At 32.7% G+C, this 19,818-nt stretch overlaps 1 protein-coding gene across 4 annotated transcripts in view; it reads right to left on the bottom strand.

Moving 5' to 3' along the window:
- The window catches only part of POT1 (protection of telomeres 1), an 80,595-nt gene that overhangs the window by 42,433 nt on the left and 18,344 nt on the right, over positions 1 to 19,818 (bottom strand). For all 4 annotated transcript variants that reach the window (XM_038556634.1, XM_038556635.1, XM_038556632.1 and 1 more), the window contains exons 5-7: positions 13,850 to 13,963; positions 13,025 to 13,072; positions 10,827 to 10,941 (exon numbers count right to left, since the gene is read on the bottom strand). In XM_038556634.1, coding sequence (XP_038412562.1) covers positions 10,827 to 10,941; positions 13,025 to 13,072; positions 13,850 to 13,963 — 277 coding nt within the window. The remainder of the gene's footprint in view (positions 1 to 10,826; positions 10,942 to 13,024; positions 13,073 to 13,849; positions 13,964 to 19,818) is intronic.

Genomic DNA, 19,818 nt, shown 5'->3' with positions numbered 1-19,818 from the left:
AAATTAGGAAGAGTAGAAAGAGCTTTCATAAATCAGTATTTTTACCTTACCTACCTAAATAGTACATTTAGGTGCTAATGTAATATAAAAATAAATATAAATTACTTTAAATACATTTTAAAATATATATTTAAACTTGATTAAAGTCTTGACTTTAATGCTTTAATAAAACTTCATATGTAAACTGCTGACAAAGCATTTAGACTAACTCCTCATGTAATCTCATACAAATCTGGAAAAGATAACAAATGATAAATTAAGTCCTATATTCCGCAATCTTGAGTAATTCACCTAATTTCATCAGCATGATTAAGTGTAAATTGCCTTGGAGTTTTACTGTAAGGGAAAGCTGGTAATTCATCTAATCAAAGAAGCATGCATGTATAAATTATACAATCCACAAAAAATTCCTTCACAAACGTTGTTTCACCTCCTTTTTTTATCTATTACAGCACTGTCTATAAACCAATCAGCATTTCAATAAATTTCCATTTGTATAAAAGTTTATTACTGAAACACCCAACTAAAGTTATGAAGGCAACTCACTGAATCAAGGCAATATTATCTTACTAATTTTATAAGAAAACTTTACTACATATAGTAGCATTCCTTTTATTATGCTGGTGTAAAATTAGGTAAATTTCTCCTCATGTTTTAATCATATTGAAAAAAGTAATGAGGGATGCCTGGATGGTTCAGTGGTTAAGCATCTGCCTTCAGTGCAGAGTGTGATCCTGGGGTCCGGGATCAAGTCCTGCATTGGGCTCCTTGAGGGGAGCCTGCTTCTCCCTCTGCCTATGTCTCTCATGAATGAATAAATAAAATCTTTTTTAAAAAAAAGAAAAAAAGTAATGAAAGGCAGGAAAGAAAGCATAAATATTATGCTAGAGATGTATACATGAACATATATATTAGTATATATACAGATTAAACACAAATTAGAAAGGTGCATGCGTGGCTCGGTCAGTTAAATGTCCAACTTGTGATTTTGGCTCCAGTCATGTATGATCTCATGGGTCATGAGATCGAGCCCTGTGTCTAGCTCCACATTCCGAGGGAAGTCTGCTTAAGATCTCTCTGTCACTCCCCTCACTCATACTTGCATTCTAAAATAAATAAATCTTAAAAAAAAAAAAAACAAAAAAAAACAAAACACAGGACAGGTATGAAGGCTAATATTCTGTGACTTCATAAATGTTATTCTGGAATTCTGTCTGGATTTAACATTTTACTCCACATACTAAGCAATCACAGTAGATGGTATTCCTAGATTTAAGGATTTATACTAAGCAATGATCTCTATCTTCAGAGAATTTGTATTGAAAGTAAGAAAGACAAAACAATTAGAATAATTTGTTAAATAACTATAAAAGTATATTGATATTCAGCAATAAACATGAACACATGCTATACCATGACTATACATTTTGATACATGCTACATGAATAAACCTCAAAATCATTATGTTAAAGTGAAATAAGCCAGAAGCAAAAAGACCATGTTATATGACACTATGTGAAGTGTCCAAAAGGGTATAGAGCCAGAAAGCAAAGTAGTATGAATATTGCATATACATGCAACATATTCCTGCAACTCTTAAAAAATACTAAAATGATAAACTAAAAAGCCTGAGATTAACAATAGGACTGTATTATATGAAAAATTAAAATTGAGATAAAGAATCTTATCAACCCATTATCTCCAAAAAAGCTCATGTGGAGATTGTAGCAAATACTCTGCCTAATGATTAAAAATTGGACATCTGAATAGGCCTCCTCTTAACAAAGGAGAACTATCACAGGGTCACATACGGGAAGAAGAAAATTCATCTCAGGCTCTCTGTTAAGTGTTGCTCCATAGATCTTTATATACAGGTATGACTTTTACATCACATGATTTAATAAACGATTTTCAAATAAGTGAGTTAACAACAAAAAGATTATTTCACACTACATACAAAACAAAATTCCAGGTAGTATATACAATATGTTTTTAAAAATATAAAAGAATTTTAAGAAAATACAGACTAATATTTTTCAGATCTTGTAATGAATGGGTAAACCTTTCCAAACAAAATTATGACTCCAAAGGTATGTTAAACATTTGTATTTCAAAAACCATCAGCACTAAAATGCTAGAAAAGCATCTAAACACTTATGACAAAAAAGAGATTATCATTAATATATGAGAAGCTTCCAGAAATAGCTGAAAAAAGTCAACCAAACTGATAAAGAGAATATATTTTGATTTTCTAAATCAGTAATGTGTAAAGTGGAGGAAAAGCAGTCCACTGAAAGAGAGGACCTTAAAAATGCAAATGGAAATCAAAGCAATTTGTAACCTGAAAGTAATTTTTGTGAACCTAAATATTAGAATACATTTGACCTGAGAAGTAATGTAGCAAGCCATTCCATTGATAGCTGCTTAAAACATTTTATCTGTAATAATTCTGAGTACATCATCTTTCAAAGACCAACTGCTAACTATATTACAGTTCTATCATATAAACTTACTGATTACATACATATTAGAAAATCAGTTTTACCATATATAGAAACTATAAATTAAATATAAAAAATACTTTAAAATTATGGTCTAGAATATAAACAAAGTGTACACCACAAAGTATCAGAAGTCTTTAATAATGATCTCTGAAAAAGACTGCTTCAAGAGCATAAAATTATGCATCAATATCCTGCAGACATTTCATTGCTTAAAATTATACCTAAGTCAACTTCTCCAGCAGTTAGCTTTTGAAATTAAAAAGTTCACATTTTCATTATAAAAATCTCAACTTTTGTTGCAATTCCAAAGTCTGGAATGTTAGCCTCTTCTTCCTCATCTATCAAAATCCAATTTATCCTCAAAAGTTTAGCTCAAATGCAGTATCTCTTAGAAGTCCTTCCCCTGTTAGCATTAATCTCTCCATTCTCACTCCCAAAGCACTCTGCTTGTTTCTGTAGTTCTAGTATACAACTGTGCCTTAGCTAGTTGATTAAATGTAGGTCTTCCTCATCTCCCTCATGATAAACTCTCTGAGAGTCTATCACTTTATCACCATCGACAACTACTAAAGTCCAGTACAATGCCATACGAGACTAGCAAAGAAATTTTTTAATTGAATGAATAAAAGCACATAAGTTTTAAGAAAGAATGAGGAAACAGTACCGATTTTTATGATCCATTAAAGTAATTGAAATTATAAACTAATGAAACCTAAGGGTAATCTCTAAATTAGCAGGTAAATAATTTCTTAGAGGAAAAGGTCATAAAATACACAGTCAATCCTAGGATATGGATAGAAAGCCAGATGGAGATCTCAAGCATCATCACAGTCATTCCTGAATGTAAGCAACCAAAGTAATACAAAGGTTCAGTGACGGGAAGGATGATCTTTCTCCACCTTCATTTTCTAAGTGGAAATCAACTTCTTACTGGCATGGACAAAAGAGAAGAAAATAATAATGAAGAGAGGCTTAGTTCATCTCTCCAAAGCCTTAAGGAGACACATGATGATTAACCATGCACCGCTAGGTGTTTTCCATTCCTGAAATATAGCCGAACACTCTTACCTGAGTCAACTAGACATAATTTTTTAGCTCTTGGTAAATGGAAAACTCCATGCCTACCCAATCCACAACCTCCATCCAGCCTTTAGAATAGGTAAAGCTATTGTTCAACTTTATTTTTTTTTATTGTTCAACTTTAATAAACTCAAAAGGACAGTGTGTTTTACAATGAAAAGTCTATCTTACATAGCTGACAATAAGAGGACAAATAAAAGTGGAGTCTTATAAATTGAGGAAAGACTAAAAACAGTAAAATCACAAATAAATATATTCATTGTATCATAGTCTATCTGTCTTAACTATTTCTTGAGAATAGAAACAATGACATATATCTTTGAATTTCCTACATCTAATATAACACCTGGCATACAGAAAGTACTTAATGCTTATTGAATAAATGAATAAATGAGTGAATGAAAAAAAAACTCTATATATTTATTTATTTTAAAAACCACACATTAAACCAAAAATGTATGTGTGGCTTTGATATTAACTGAATATTCAGATTACATATGTACATACCATTGATTAGTACTTTGCAATCTGGTGTTCACAGGGTGGGGCACGAACTTTTGGTATGTTTAAGTCTTTAGGCACGTATGTGCATCCTGTGCAGCAAGCTCTATAACATTAACTATCATCACATTTTCTTACGGATAAAGGACTGCTAAAGGGTTAAAACTTCTAAAGATGCAAAATTCCAGACTTCAACCTCTATTACAAAGCTGTAATCATCAAGACTGTATGGTTCTGGCACAAAAACAGACACAAAGATGATTGGAATAGAACAGAAACCCAGAAATGGACCCTCACCTCTATGGTCAACTAGTCTTCAACAAAGAAAGGAAAAAACATCCAACAGAAAAAAAAGTCCCTTTAACATATGGTGTTGGGAAAACCAGACAGAAGAATGAAATATGGCTCACTTTCTTACACATACACAAAAATAAATTTAAAATGGATGAAAAACTGAAATGTGAGACAGGAGTCCATCAAAATCCTAGAGGAGAACACAGGCAGCAACCTCTGTGACCTCAACCCCAGGAACTTCTTACTAGACATGTCTCCAGAGGCAAGGGAAACAAAAGCAAAACTGAACTATTGGGAAACTTCATCAAGATAAAAAGTTTCTGCACAGCAAAGGAAACAACCAACAAAACTAAAAGGCAACCTATGGAATGGGAGAAGATATTTGCAAATGACATATCAGATAAAGGATTAGTATCTAAAATTTATAAAGAACTTATCAAACTCCACACCCAAAAAACGAAAAATAATGGGCAGAAGACATAAACACACATTTTTTCCAAAAAAGACGTACAGATGGCCAACAGACACATGAAAAAATGCTCCACTTCACTTGGCATCAGAGAAATACAAATCAAAACCACAATGAGATACCATCTCCTACCAGTCAGGATGACTAAAATTAACAAGTCAGGAAACAACAGATGTTGGGGAGGATGCAGAGAAAGTGGAACCCTCTTATACTGTTGGTGAGAACTCAAGCTGATGCAGCCACTCTGGAAAACAGTATAAAGGTTCTTCAAAAAGTTAAAAATGGAACTATCTACAACCCAGCAATTGCACTACTAGATATTTATCCAATGGATACAAAAACAGTGATTTGAAGGGCACATGCACCCTCTTGTTTACAGAGGCATTATCAACAATAACTAAATTATGGAAAAAGCCCAAATGTCCATCAACTGATGAATGGAGAAAGAAGCAACACACACACACACACACACACACACACACACACACAGAAACATTATTCAGCCCTCAAAAGAATGGAATCTTGCCATTTGCAAGGATGTGGATAGAGCTAGAGTACTATGCTGAGCAAAATAAGTCAGCCAGAGAAAGACAAATACCATATGATTTCGCTCATATGTAAAATTTAAGAAGCAAAACAGATGAACATAGAGGAAAGAAGGAAAAAAAATACAGAGAGGCAAACCATAAGAAACTCATATAGCTACAGAGAACAAACTGAGGGTTGCTGGAGGGACAGAGAGTGGGAAGATGGGGAAACTGGTGATGGGCATTAAGGAAGGTACTTGAACACTGGGTGTTATATTAAACTTGATGAATCACTAAATTCTATCCCCAAAACTAATAATACACACTATATATTAACTAACTTGGATTTAAATAAAATCTTAAAAAACCCAAATAAGCCCAAACAAAAAATCAAAGCAAACTTCCAAAGATGCATTATCAATTTTAAAATATTAAAACATATATTTTAATATACATGTAATTTTACATTATAGTAAATGCTTTAATCTCTCTTTGATGAATCAGAAGTGTCATGGATCTTATGGAACGCCAATGAGTTATGAATTATTCAGTAATTAATGAGTTCTCTTTTTTTACCATTTTAATATGGAGTTTGTTACACTTTAAAAAATTATAAGACACTACATAATCATTTAATATGCAACTAATATTACCCATGCAAAATGAAATATTCAAACAAGAAAGCTATGTATATTAATGTACAAATGTCAAATCATTCTCCTAAGTGAATATATTTTTACACAGCCAAAAATAGCATTCTAGTGTTAGATGGGATGTTATATAGACAGGAAAAGAAAAACTCCTAGGGAGGGCCCTATATCCTAGCATCCTACTCCAAAAACTAAAAGAAAACAAAATAGATAGGGGCTCTCAGAAGTCCAATGTTTGGATACTGCTCTAAGAAATTTGATTATAATGCTCAGTTCATGGCTAAAATAGATATCCTTTTATGATAATGAACAACAAACGATCTGCTTCTAGAAATACTCTAACATCCAGAACTGTTCAAGTTTAATCAAACTGCTTTCCAAAAATGGAGAATCTTAATGGGAGACAAGTATGGAAACCAAATAATTTCAGAACATAAAGCATTCCTGAGATAAGACTAGGGACCCACAGGTGATGTACCACATTATGTGGCACAAAAAGGCTGAGACCTATAGGGCCCCAAAGTTTGAGGAAAGGAAAAAAAAATGGGGGGAGACGTGGACAGTCAAAAAATGATATATCAAGTATTTTGGCTATCCTCTCCCTTCTTCCACACTCAAATATTAGAAAAGTAAGCACCTCTACTCCTCCCGTTTGCTTCAAGAGCGAGCAGGCATTATGATATTAATAACAGCAAGTATGAGCCACATACTATTAAGTCTGCAAGTGTTTGATGGCCTGCATACATTTATCTTTACTTACCAAGAACAGACAATAAGGACAGAGTAAATGTGTCTCAAGCTTAAAGAAACCGTAGGCTATTTCTTAAAATCTGAGACAAAGTAAAATTAAACTTTTCATAGGCATTATCTAAAGAAAATATGATCAATGGTACCTGTGTAAGGCAAAAAGCTTATACACCAGTCTAACCAGCTCTCTGAAGCAAAAGTAAATGTGAGGCTTTCAAAAATAAATGCTATAAAGTCTCAAAATCCTAAGAAGGCAACAATGACCTTGTCTTCCTATATAAAAAAGGACATATTATGTACCCCGGATGAATCAATATCAAAAATCAATTTTGATGATACAATGATCTTTTAATAAATGTTGTTTCCATAATCTTTGAGAAATTCTCAGTTTTCATGATGAATCTTATCACAATTAAGAATGTAACTATCTATTTCCTTTAAACAACGGGACTGATAGACTTCTGCAAGAATAAAAAGCTACAGCTTCTCCAAGACTGAATATAAAGCTTGGGAAATAAAGCATTTGCTACCAGAAGTGAGACGGCAGCATGCTACAGGTCATATGCAATCACTATTACTGTGGAGAGAAAAGTCTTTAAGAAAAATTTTAGTCAAGAAATACAAGTGCTAGAGTATACCAGTAGCCTCAGTAGCACTGAATTTAACATTTATAAAATAAATTTTAATGAAAAATTCCAGCTAATGATATATATAAGAGAAGAAACTTTTTTCCATTTACCTAAATTTGAGCTGCATAAAGGTAATCTTCCTCCACATAACTAGTTATGTACATCTGGATGTAATATTTAAGATGGTGGTCTCATATTTGCAAAATAATATTGCTTTATGTAATATAAAAAAGGCACAGCTGTGGATTGTTCCTGTACATTTGTTCTGGTACATCTCAGTGGTAACACTAATGAAGTTGATCCTTTCCTCAACACAAAAAGTGTTATTTGTCTGACTCTCCTACAGCATGTTAAAGGATGAGTTCTATCAATAGAAATAAAAAGTATAACTAAAGTTATGTAACAGATAATTTTAAAATTTACCATCTTGCTAGTAGTAGAGACATCTCACTATATTTTAAAATATACTTCAGAGTTTCAATGAATATGTTGTGATAAAATTTATGACATTCATTTTAATTTAGTATCTCAGAAAAAATAGAGAAACATATTATCATTGTAATAACAGATGGTTTATCACTACTCATGAATTTTTTTATTAAGGGACTGGATCCAACTAAACATATCTGATAGAGATATAAAATACATATGAATATATAATAAATATTACAGTTCCCCAAGGCTTTCATTATATACACATGATTTAGTAACACTGTCAGAAGAAAACATAATTATGCTGTCTAATAACAGCTTAAAATTAATACTGAGTCATCAATGTTTTAAAATCAGCTATCAGGGAGCCCGGGTGGCTCAGTGGTTTAGCGCCACCTTCAGCCCAGGGCCTGATCCTGGACACCCGGGATCGAGTCCCACATCAGGCTCCCTGCATGGAACCTGCTTCTCCCTCTGCCTGTGTCTCTGCCTCTCTCTCTCTTTCTCTGTGTCTCTCATAAATAAATAAATAAAATCTTAAAAACAAAAACAAAAACACGGGATCCCTGGGTAGCTTAGCGGTTTAGCGCCTGCCTTTGGCCCAGGGCGTGATCCCGGAGTTCTGGGATGGAGTCCCACATCAGGCTCCTTGCATGGAGCCTGCTTCTCCCTCTGCCTGTATCTCTGCTTCTCTCTCTCTGTCTCTCATGAATAAATCTTAAAAAAAAAAAAAAAAAAAAGCTATCAATTTATTCTATATTACTAACATGTTATTTTTGAATACATTTGTTGATTTAGTAAAAACGTACAGTGACAAGAATTAGCAACATATCAAGTGTGAAAAGTTTTTAAATTTTATCTTCTATCAAGTCAGATAGACATAACTGACAGTAATGTAGTTTATTCCTAAATTCAGCAGGCCAATTAGAGCTACCAGGTAACACTCGCAACTGGAAGAGGATCATAGTGATCACACCTTTACAGTAAATTCACAGAATGTTAAGATTCAGAGAGGAGTAAACCTGATGATGAAAACAAACCACCAAGGTAAATATCCAAGTGTATTTTGAACAGTATTATGGAGTGGGGAATGTAGACTGTGGGAGAAAGTAAAGTCAAATGAAAATATTTGAGAAATAAATACTTAAACAAAAACTTCTCTGCTTCAACCTGTTTAACATTCCCTTTCTGCTAAAACAGAAATCATCAGTTTTTAATAGAACATCCGTCTGCAACCTCCAGACTTAGTTACCACCTATTTCAAATTTCTCTGGATTTCTTAGTTTTCATGCAGTCACTTTCATGAGTAAGTCTTTATATTCTGCATTAACAAAATCCTCTGACCACATGAAAATAAGATGTTCTTCTCATCCTGCACTAAAGAGTACATTTCAAGTTCACTCAATAATAAAATTTGCATATGTATAATTTAATAAAGTATTTTTTAAAATATGAACTCAATGAGAACATTGAGTTGTGTTTCTAGCAGGAACCACAGCAGCTGGCATGTAACAGATAAAGACTATTTCACCAACAACACTGTTTTGCGTTAACATATCTAAAACATGGCTACATCTTAAAATTTACAGTGAAGCATAACTTAATTGGCAGAGCTTTTCCCGATGATACATACATAATGGTGCCTTTTACAAACCTTGTTTCAGGTCAGATTAAATAGATTAGTAACTATTAAATTTAGTTGAACTGAATTAAACCAAAGTAAAGGTATATGGATTATTTACTATCAGAAAACTGAAATTCCTGTGTTCTGATTCTTTTCCACATCAGTCTGTTTAAAAGCTGGCATTATTATATAGAATTAGTATGTTATATATTAATTACCTTTAAAAAAACCAAAGTACTATGCCTTTTGACTGAGGTTTAATTTATTCTTTCTTTTTTTTTTTTAAAGATTTTATTTATTTATCCATGAGAGACAGAGGCAGAAACACAGGCAGAGGGAGAAGCAGGCTCCCTACAGGGAGCCCAATGCGGAACTTGATCCCAGGACCCTGGGATCACGCCCTTAGCCAAAGGCAGATGCTCAACTACTGAGCCACGCAGGCATCCCTAATTTTTCTACATCTGAAGTCGTTATTGATAGGAAAGTACTTACTACTGCCACTTGGTTAACTGTTTTCTGTCTTTTAGCAGTTTTGTTCTTCATATTTTGTCGATTTTTTTTATGTAGTGACATACTCTGATTCCTTTCTCATTTCCTTTCGTATATATTCTGTAGGTATTTTCTTTGGTCTACCATGGAGTTTACGTAAAGTTATAACAACTTATTTTATGCTGATAAACATTATACAAAAACTATACTCCTACTCCTCATACACACTTGATGTTGTTATAATTTGTATCTTTATATTGTGTATTCATTAACATGTGTTCACAGATATTTTTTATACTTTAGTCATTTCATTTTAAAGTTCTATACCAGAAGTAAAAGCGATTTATATATCACTGTTATAGTATTATTCTGTATTTGTCTATATATTAACCTTTTCTAGCCTATTTCATATTTTCACAGGCTATCATGTTGCAGTTTAGCAACCCTTCCTTAATTTAGTCTTTGGAATATAAAGACCATACTTACTTTATAAATGAAAATAGCCAAAAAATATGCATCAGCATTGTTTGACAATTATAAATCAGAATTGAGGGGCATCTGGGTGGCTCAGTCAGTTATATGGCTAACTCTGGCTTTCAGCTCAGGTCATGATCTTTGGGTCCTGGGATAGAGCCCTTCCTTGTGCTCTGTGCTCAGCAGGGAGTCTACTTGGGGAATCTCTCTCTCTGCAACCTCCTCTCCCCACTCACAGGCAACCATGCATGCATGCATGCACTCTCTCTCTTTCTAAAACAAAGTTTCTAAAAAATTTAATTAATCAAAATTGAGCCTCTAAGATTTACAGTATTGAAAGAGTATGTTTCTGAAACCAATAAATCAGTTCCAGCCCATCAAAATCTTTACCAATTTTAATACCTACCAGTTCCTTTGCTTAGATATGGAGGCTTAAAGAACTTCACAACACCATAGACATTGACGACTGTGCCACCCTTAAGTTGATTCAGGGGTGTATATATATAGTGTGTTGTTGGAACCTAAGAAAGAGAAGCCAGTGAATATATCAATACTAAGTATTTACATTTTAGAATAATGTTATGATTAAATTTTTAAATTATCAATCTAATTGCATTTTTTTCCCTGTTAAGTGTCTAAAAAGAGGCTGTAGCCTGAAAAAAAAAAGGAAATACACAACCTATAAAGGTTACTATACAAACCAGTTTTTCTGAGAAAGGATTTTGATTATAAATACTATAATTTGTATACAATACTAAGAAATGCAATTTAAGAGATTTTGGTTCTGGATTTTAACCTTAAGTAATACCACTTCAAAACTTGTGGTATATATTTTTTTTTTTTCCGATATTACTATAAAGATTTTACTTAGGCCTAAAAAGCCAGGTTTTGATTATAAATGGTATAAAGACACTAAAAATGGTAAAAATAGAAAAGTTTTCTGAAATTATTGTACATAAGTTTGGAAAGAAAGGGGAAAGTGATTTATAAGGACATGTCTGCATATTAGTCAAATAGACCTTAAAAGGGTTTAGACATCTGGCCCCAATACCCATCCATCCCATCCACATCGAAAATAAGGTTACTACCTACCACACTATGAGCTAAAATTTTAAAAAATCAAACCAAAATGAGTTAATTGGCTTTTTCAAGGAGTCTGATCCTTTAGTTCAAATGCAAGAAAAGTAGAGCTTAGAAATCTCATCAATCCTTGATATAAAAAGTTGTAGCTCATAAATGATGAAAGAAAAATAATGGTCAGCATTATGGGACAGAAAAGAAAGATGTGTGATCAACTGACAAAATAACTAGATCCAAGATATTATAGTTATCTCTCTAATGTATAGGTAAATGGGGCAGAAAAGCACAGTTCAATGACACTAACTATTATGGTATTCCATGTAGATGAACAACAAACAACTTTTGATTCTAATTTGACTTTCCATGTAAATAACCCAGTATATAATGTGCACAGCATTTAAGTTATATTCTAATAGTTCAGAATACCCCCTGGGCTCTCTGAAAAGACATTTTTGCCAATTTCATAGGCTTTGTTTACTTCTTCCTTAAATACAGGTTCATAAATGTATCAAATATTTGAAGCTGAGAATCTAAGAAAATTTTGAGAAAAACTAATACCTGGGGCTAATTCATGCTTTTAAAGTTTATCAATCCTTTTATTGGTTACAGTTTCTATAGACAAACATGAATTATACTACCATATAGTATTATTCAGAATTTAAAATCAATATCCCATAGTCACTGTTAACTAAAACAAAGTTCCTGGACTCTGTCCATTAGAAACAAAAGGGTTAAGAATATAGGCAGAAGGAGGATGCCTGGGTGGCTCAGTGGTTGAGCATCTGCCTTTGGCTCAGGGTGTGATTCCAGAGCCTGGGATCCAGTCCCACATCAGGCTCCCTTTGAGGAGCCTGCTTCTCCCTCTATGTCTCTGTTTCTGTGTCTCTCAGGAATAAATAAATAAAATCTTAAAAAAAAAAAAAAGAATATAGGCAGAAGGTAAACTTTATATTAAACTTCATCATATATATTACCTTTTTCCAATTCCACTCAGTTACATGTAGCTCACCTATAAAAATGGGAACCTTCCTATCGCTATAACAAAATCTTAAAAAATATTGAAAAAAAGATTTAAAAAATGAAAAATGTATCACAAATATAATAAACTTCTTAGGATCAAATAATTTGTCAAATCACAATCTGGCACATGATAATGTTTATAAATACAGCTGATGAAGAAACAAAAGTATCTGCTAGATGTTTAAATATAGTACTAATCCCAGTACCTTCACACAATTAAAACTTTTTTTCCCTTTTAATTTTCTTGATATATAACTTATACAAAATATCAGCAGATATTCCAGGCAATAGAACAACCAGGTTTTAATTACTAGGTAAACATATGACTCAAATTTAACATTTTTAGATATAAAAAAGTTAGAGACTTTGTTTTCCCATTGTATTGATAGTATTTTAAAATGAGTCTATAAAGCGGATCAAATATATATGTATGTACATACATGTGTGTATCTTTACGTGTGCGCGTGTGTGCATATTTCCAATTAAAATTGAGTATCATCTTACCAAAGACATTGATTCTGCAGAAAAATCTCTTACAGATTTAACATAAACCTGAAAACAAATAAAGAGCATTAACTTGTATATAAACAACCTCCACTGTGATTACAGACGTTTAATTGCACCTAAACAATTTGAATATTCAAATTCAAGAGAATGTCATAGAAGTATGGCTTATAAATTAAGATTGACATGTTTAAAGTTGTCTAAGTTAAATTTCAGTCTAATCCATAAATTTAATATCACAGGACCATCCCCAGCACATATAATTCCCTTTCGGATACCACAGAAAAACAGGCAGAAAGTGGTCTTAGAAGCACATGGCTTAGCCCAACTCTACTTGTCTGACAGCCTAGACCAAACAAGTAGTCTCCACATGTGCGCATGTGCACACACACAGACACACACGCACAGGGGCTGTGGGGGAAGGGGTTAAGACAGAGGCAGAGAATGAACATCTTTATAAAAAATAAAATAGAAGGAAATCAATTTTATGTAATAATGGGCACTTAATCAATTTAAAGTGAAATCAAGTAGACCATCAAAAGAGAGTGCTGGTTTAAGTGCAAAGAATAAGATCAGGTCTAAAAATTCCATTAGTAATTATCTTTAAGGGATCTTTTAAAAATTCCGTTATTTAAATAATTATCTGTGAGGGATCTTTTTTACCTGGAGTCATTCTAAACATAAAGCCAAAAAAAGAATTACGTTTTAAACTTAAAATATTTAATTAATTCAGTCAGACTAGTTTATCTGCAGCTTTACAGAAATACTATTCCATCCCCTTAACTCATTAAAACCATATGATTGGACTAAAAGTTACATACTTACATAAACAGTTGATTTGAAGTCCTCAAATGCTTTCAAAAATAAACAATGTTTACCATCTCTGCTTGTAGATGAAGATGCTGACAAGACAGCAAATCCAGCCACTGCAATGGTGTCCTACATAGGAAAAAGTGGTTTTAAATCATCAAAATATTTGTAATTCTGAATGTATATAAATTCTTATTTTTATTATTATTTAAAAACAGGAGTAATTCTACAAAATGGAAAACTGGTTACCCTAAATTTGTTTAATGCTTCCTGAACATAAGATTGAGACTCCTACTTCCTCTAAAAGGTATCAACAATGTAGTCCTAGACAGGTATAATGTGTCATGTCATGAACCAGGAAAACATTAAATCACTCAAAAAATTTTATTTATTTAGTTGGAGTTCAAAAATCAATGTTTATCTCCATTTATATGAATAGGTTTGCAGAAATAAACAATGGAGACATAACAGATGATTCAATAGTATTAAGAATGAAATTTAAATGAAACTAAATGTCACAGTTGACAGACTACAGTGAGAAAGACATGTCATTAGTATAAAAACTCCATATTGTCACAAAGCTAATATATGTGCATATAAATCCAGGCTATGAGACATAAATAAGAAATTTCCATTTACATACTAATAAGAAAAAAATTGTCTTTCTACTTAGGTTTATAATATTAATAAGAAGCCAGTCCCCATTTATTCCTGCTTCTCTCATTCTTTCGTTAAATCTCATTCTCCAAATACTGGATCATACGCATTCAGAAAATCTGGTCTTGCTGCACTCTACATATATAACATGTGTGAGATTTTATATATATATATATATATATATATATATATATATATTACATATATGAAATTATTACCCTATTCTCCTAATTTTAACACCAAAATCTTAAGATGCATAAAAATTCCTGGGCTTTAGGCAGCTTCCTTCAATAATCTTACTTCCTAACAAATGGAAGTCTTCTGCATTATTGACTTCTGCTTTGCACATACAAGGAAGGAAGGGTCTGGTCTCAATGCCTGGAATTCTCTGTTTAGATCCATTAAAAAAAACTGTAAACACCTTAACAACAGGGGTCATGTCTTATTCTGCTCTGTATTTATAAGGTTTGGCACAAAGTGGGCCTTTTGTTAACAAACTGTGAACAAAATACGGATCTTACATCGCCTTTCTAAAATCTCTAGCCCTATTCAGAAATTTTAGCTCTGCAAATTTCTGCATTTTTTTCTTTCTTTATGGGAGACTGAAAACATAATTGTGTCTGTGCTGATAATGCTAAATAACCACAACTCTTCAAAGATAAACAGGAGACAATATTCCTTCTCACTGAATATTCTCTGTTTTTACCATGTTTTTAGGCAGTTTTAAGGGGGAATAAAATAAACAGTAAGATCGCCTCTGGAATAAATAAATTACTCTTATAAACTGAAAAATACACAATGCTTTCAACTTACCTCAGACTAAAAATTCTGATTTAAATGAAAACTTGAGATTTTAGTCAAAGATTTAAAGTTGTTTAATCAAACTAACACAGGAAGATAAACAGAAGTAAGGTAGTCAATGGTTTATCAGTTCTAAATCCTCTTAAAAGTACACAAAAAAATAACCTATCTCATGTTATTTTCTATTTTACTTAAAAATGTCTTAAATATTATATGGAAAGAAATACACAAAATACAGGTGGTTAGTCATAGAGATGAACATTTTTCCATTTTTCTGTATAATCTAAATAATGAGTATTTTATGATGGAGAAAACATTTTAAATAGAAAAGATCACTGAAAGCAGGACATCAGCATTCATAAGAAAAAAATTTTTCAAAAGTCTGATTCTATTATAACACTAGCAATACAATTCAGTAGAAGGTTACAGTAAAACTTTTTCTCCAACACAAATTCAACAATATAGAAATACCAAATATATTTAAGAAAACTATTGTGTTTATTATATTTATAAACCTGAACTTATATTTGAATACACATCTATAAACTGCATTAAAGGCTCTCAGTGATTCCATCCCCATCAACCTGGCCTGTTTTACTACCATATACATCTATTCAATACTTTACAAATCAGATTCTCTTATATGCCTAGTGCTTTTCCACATACATTTTTTGCTTATTCTGAGCCCCTGCTAACAGTACCATTTTTCTCTTTTACATATATCTGATCCAATCTATCTTAAAACCTGGACTGGAAATGCTTCTTTCTTATGAGGTCTATTTAGATTGCTCTCTCTGAGAAAAATAATTCTTCCTTCCTCTGAACTCTTCTTTGTAGTATTTTAATATTTTTCCCTTGTGTGAAAAATGCTTCTTAATGTTTTTAATGCTCTTGAAAGTCTGTAAGATCCCTAGGACCAAGAATGTCTTATCTATCTTTATACTACATACAAGTGACTGGAAGGGGCCTCTGTTCATAGTCAGTGCTCAACAAATATGTAGAATAAATTAATACTGGAAAATAAAATACATCTCTAAACAGGAGAGGGGAAAAATGAATGGCTCTTAGAATCTAGTTCCCATGAATTTACAAATCATAATAGTTTTTAAATTAATTCAAATGCACAGAGGATAAGATAAACATTTAATAAGCAGTATTAGTCTGTATAAACACTCATTAGACTGAGTTGAAAATGTGATTTAATATGCATTGTTCTAAGTTCTAAGCTTCTGAACAGAGCATACTGAAGCCATTTAAATAAGAACAGGAATGACACAATTCAGTGCTAAGACTCCATTCTGATATACAGAACAGGTATTTATCTCAATCTGCTGAAAAAAAGTATTAGGAAACCAGCCTGAGAAGAACACCACATTACTGAAAGTGATAAGGCTTTATACCTTAATGTCTGTGTATGAAAGTTCTAAAAAAAATTGACACATTTGGTATATCTTAAATCTTTGAACTCAGGATACTCAGATATCAGTAATGGGTCATTTTCCTTTTGTGTCCAACCTACACTTTCACAGTGTTTTTTAGAAGAAATGAAACTTTGTCATTAAACAATTTACTTTTTTTTGTTGTTGTTTAGCCAACAGGAATATTTCTGTCACAAACCAGTTTCAGAGAAATATCATTGAAAACTGTATAGGTCTTTTTTAACATAAACAAGTGTTCTTGGGCAGCCCAGGTGGCTCAGCGGTTTAGCACCGCCTTCAGCCCAGGGCATGATCCTGGAGACCCTGGATCCAGTCCCACGTGGGGCTCCCTGTATAGAGCCTGCTTCTCCCTCTGCCTGTGTCTCTGCCTCTCTTTCTCTGTGTCTCTCATGAATAAAAAAAAAAAAATATTAAAACAAAACAAAACAAAGTGTTCTTAAAAATTAACAATAAACCTAAAAAGAAAAAAAAGACCAGACAACTTATTTGCATATTAACAAATATGATTTTTACATGCTAATATCTCACAGTGTAGAATACAATCAGTGATGGAATAAGAAAAAAATCAATGTGACTAAGAAAAATGTAAACTACAAATATTAGTGTATTAACTTGCTAATTTTTAATCGATAGTGCATCCAAAATTCTCAAGTTGTTACACTTTTAGTAAGCAGATAAAGGACTCAGAAAATATGAAAAAAAATGATAATCCAAAAAGGGAAACACCTCACTTTAACAGGCATGTTAAAGTCTTGTTATCATATTTTAAAACAAGTCTTGCAAGTCTTGTTATCATATTTTAAAACACTGTTAAAGAGCGAAAGAGGACAAGAAGAAGCCAGGAATCTGATGTCACTGGTAATGTAGAGATTGATAGAAAATGTTTTTCCATTATACAAAAAGTATTTTATGAATATTAACATCTATTCGGTCTTGTAATATCAAGAACTTAACTGGAGGTATTATAGGTAATATTAGCATAAAATCTAAAATTTTGAAATCACTATACGATCTGATGTCCACCATCTCACCAGCCACCTACTGTGTGACACTGTCAGGAATCCTGCTTCTCTATAATTTTTTAGCATTCCAGGTTCTCTAGTCAGGGCCTCCGTGTATGTTGTTCTCTTTTACTAATTCACTGTCCCAGTACCCATCCTCATTCTTTCTGCTACTTTTCTCATTCTACTACTCAATCTTAGTCATATCATATATGGATATAATAATTAAATAACAGCCATTTAATACCCTCTGTTCCATTGAACATTGTCCAATGATGGCAAGGTCCATCACTCTCTCTTATTCAGTTAAGAAGTATCTGACATCCAACACAGAAGACCAAAAACATTCAACAAGTGTTTGGACAACTAAACAAATAACCAAATATGTGAATCATACAATATATATATAATGCCTTCATTAAATCTTAAATACTGTACAAGTACTACAAAACTTACTTCATAGAATCTTAGCATTTCAAATCTGAGAACAGGACTTCAGAGATCATGTAATCAAACAATTTCATTTTTCACATAAGAAAATAAGGACGAGAGAGGGTAAATGAACAGTGTAAGGTCACATTCAGCTAACTAGTTGTAGATCAAGACAAGAATAAAGATCTCCTAATTTCCAAGACAGGCATTTTCTACATCATCTCTCAGAACTAAATCTCACAGGAAGGGAAAACAATGTATTAATAAACATCTATAATTCTGATGGTTTTGTGACAAAATGCTTTTTTAAACTTTCAAAAACCTTGAAAAAGTCTTTCCCCATATTGTATGTCCATATAGTAAATGTTAAATCTCCCTTTAAAGGAAAGCTAAAACTGAAAAATGTATCTCATACAGAGAGAGGTTCAATTACAGCATGTGTATTCCTGCAAGTCTAGCAAAGCAAGGACTAAAATTTTATTAAAATTCATTTTAATGTTAGGATTTTATTTATTTATTTTTTGTAATCAAATGTGGAGCTAACCTTAAGGGAATAAGCCAGTCACAAATAAGAAAGATTTAAGAATTGAATTAGAAAATCCATTCTTGGGCAGCCCATGTGGCCCAGCGGTTTAGCACCGCCTTCAGCCCAGGATGTGATCCTGGAGACCCAGGATCAATTCCCACATTGGGCTCCCTGCGTGGAGCCTGCTTCTCCCTCTGCCTGTGTTTCTGCCCCTCTCTCTCTCTCTCTCTCGAATAAATAATAAAATATTAAAAAAAAAAAAAAAGAAAATCCATTCTCTTATACAAAAAGTTTTACCTCTGATTTTCAATAATTAACTTTACTTCTATAAACCCTAAAAAAATAGGCTAATTAGACCTCCCCTATGATCAGCATTCATGGATTTTAAACCCAGAAAGATTTTAAAGTAAATTGTGACCTCAGTCTTTTACCATTATATTTTTAAAAAGGAAAAACTTTGACTTACCATTATTAACATTCTCTGTTACCTGACAAGTACTAATTAGCCAGAGTAGTTCTATTCTGTTTTAATGAATACCTATTTAAAATATATTTCAAATGCAGAAAACACCTTTCATATGGCAGTTAGGTAAAATATTAATATCTCATATATTGTGTATGTTTTATAGATGCATTGCACATGTTTTGGTAATTCACTGTATTGTAATCCTTTTATTTTGTTTCCAAGTAAGAATTTTATATAAGAATCTTAAAGGGAAACGATAAAAATGTATTTAAAATATGAACATCACTAATATTTAATACCATGTATTTATTTTTAAAACCCTTTTCTTGGGCAGCCCGGGTGGCTCAGCAGTTTAGTGCCGCCTTCAGCCCAGGGCCTGATCCTGGGGACCCGGGATTGAGTTTCACATCAGGCTCCCTGCATGGAGCCTGCTTCTCCCCTCTGCCTGTCTCTGCCTCCCTCCCTCCCTCCCTCCCTTCCTCCCTCTCTCTCTCTCTCTGTGTATCTCTCATGAATAAATAAAATCTTTAAAAAAAATAAAACCCTTCTTCTCTTAAGATGTGCAAGATATGGTATAAAATGAAGCAATTTACAAAACATGAGTAGTATTGTCATATGATGGAAAATGTGCATATGAGCTTACCTACATGCATACATAGATA

This window comes from Canis lupus, chromosome 14 (assembly GCF_011100685.1).
Source record: "Canis lupus familiaris isolate Mischka breed German Shepherd chromosome 14, alternate assembly UU_Cfam_GSD_1.0, whole genome shotgun sequence".
Taxonomy (NCBI): domain Eukaryota; kingdom Metazoa; phylum Chordata; class Mammalia; order Carnivora; family Canidae; genus Canis; species Canis lupus.
The sequence above is the reverse complement of the archived record's forward strand: the minus strand, read 5'-3'. Positions and strand labels throughout refer to the sequence as shown.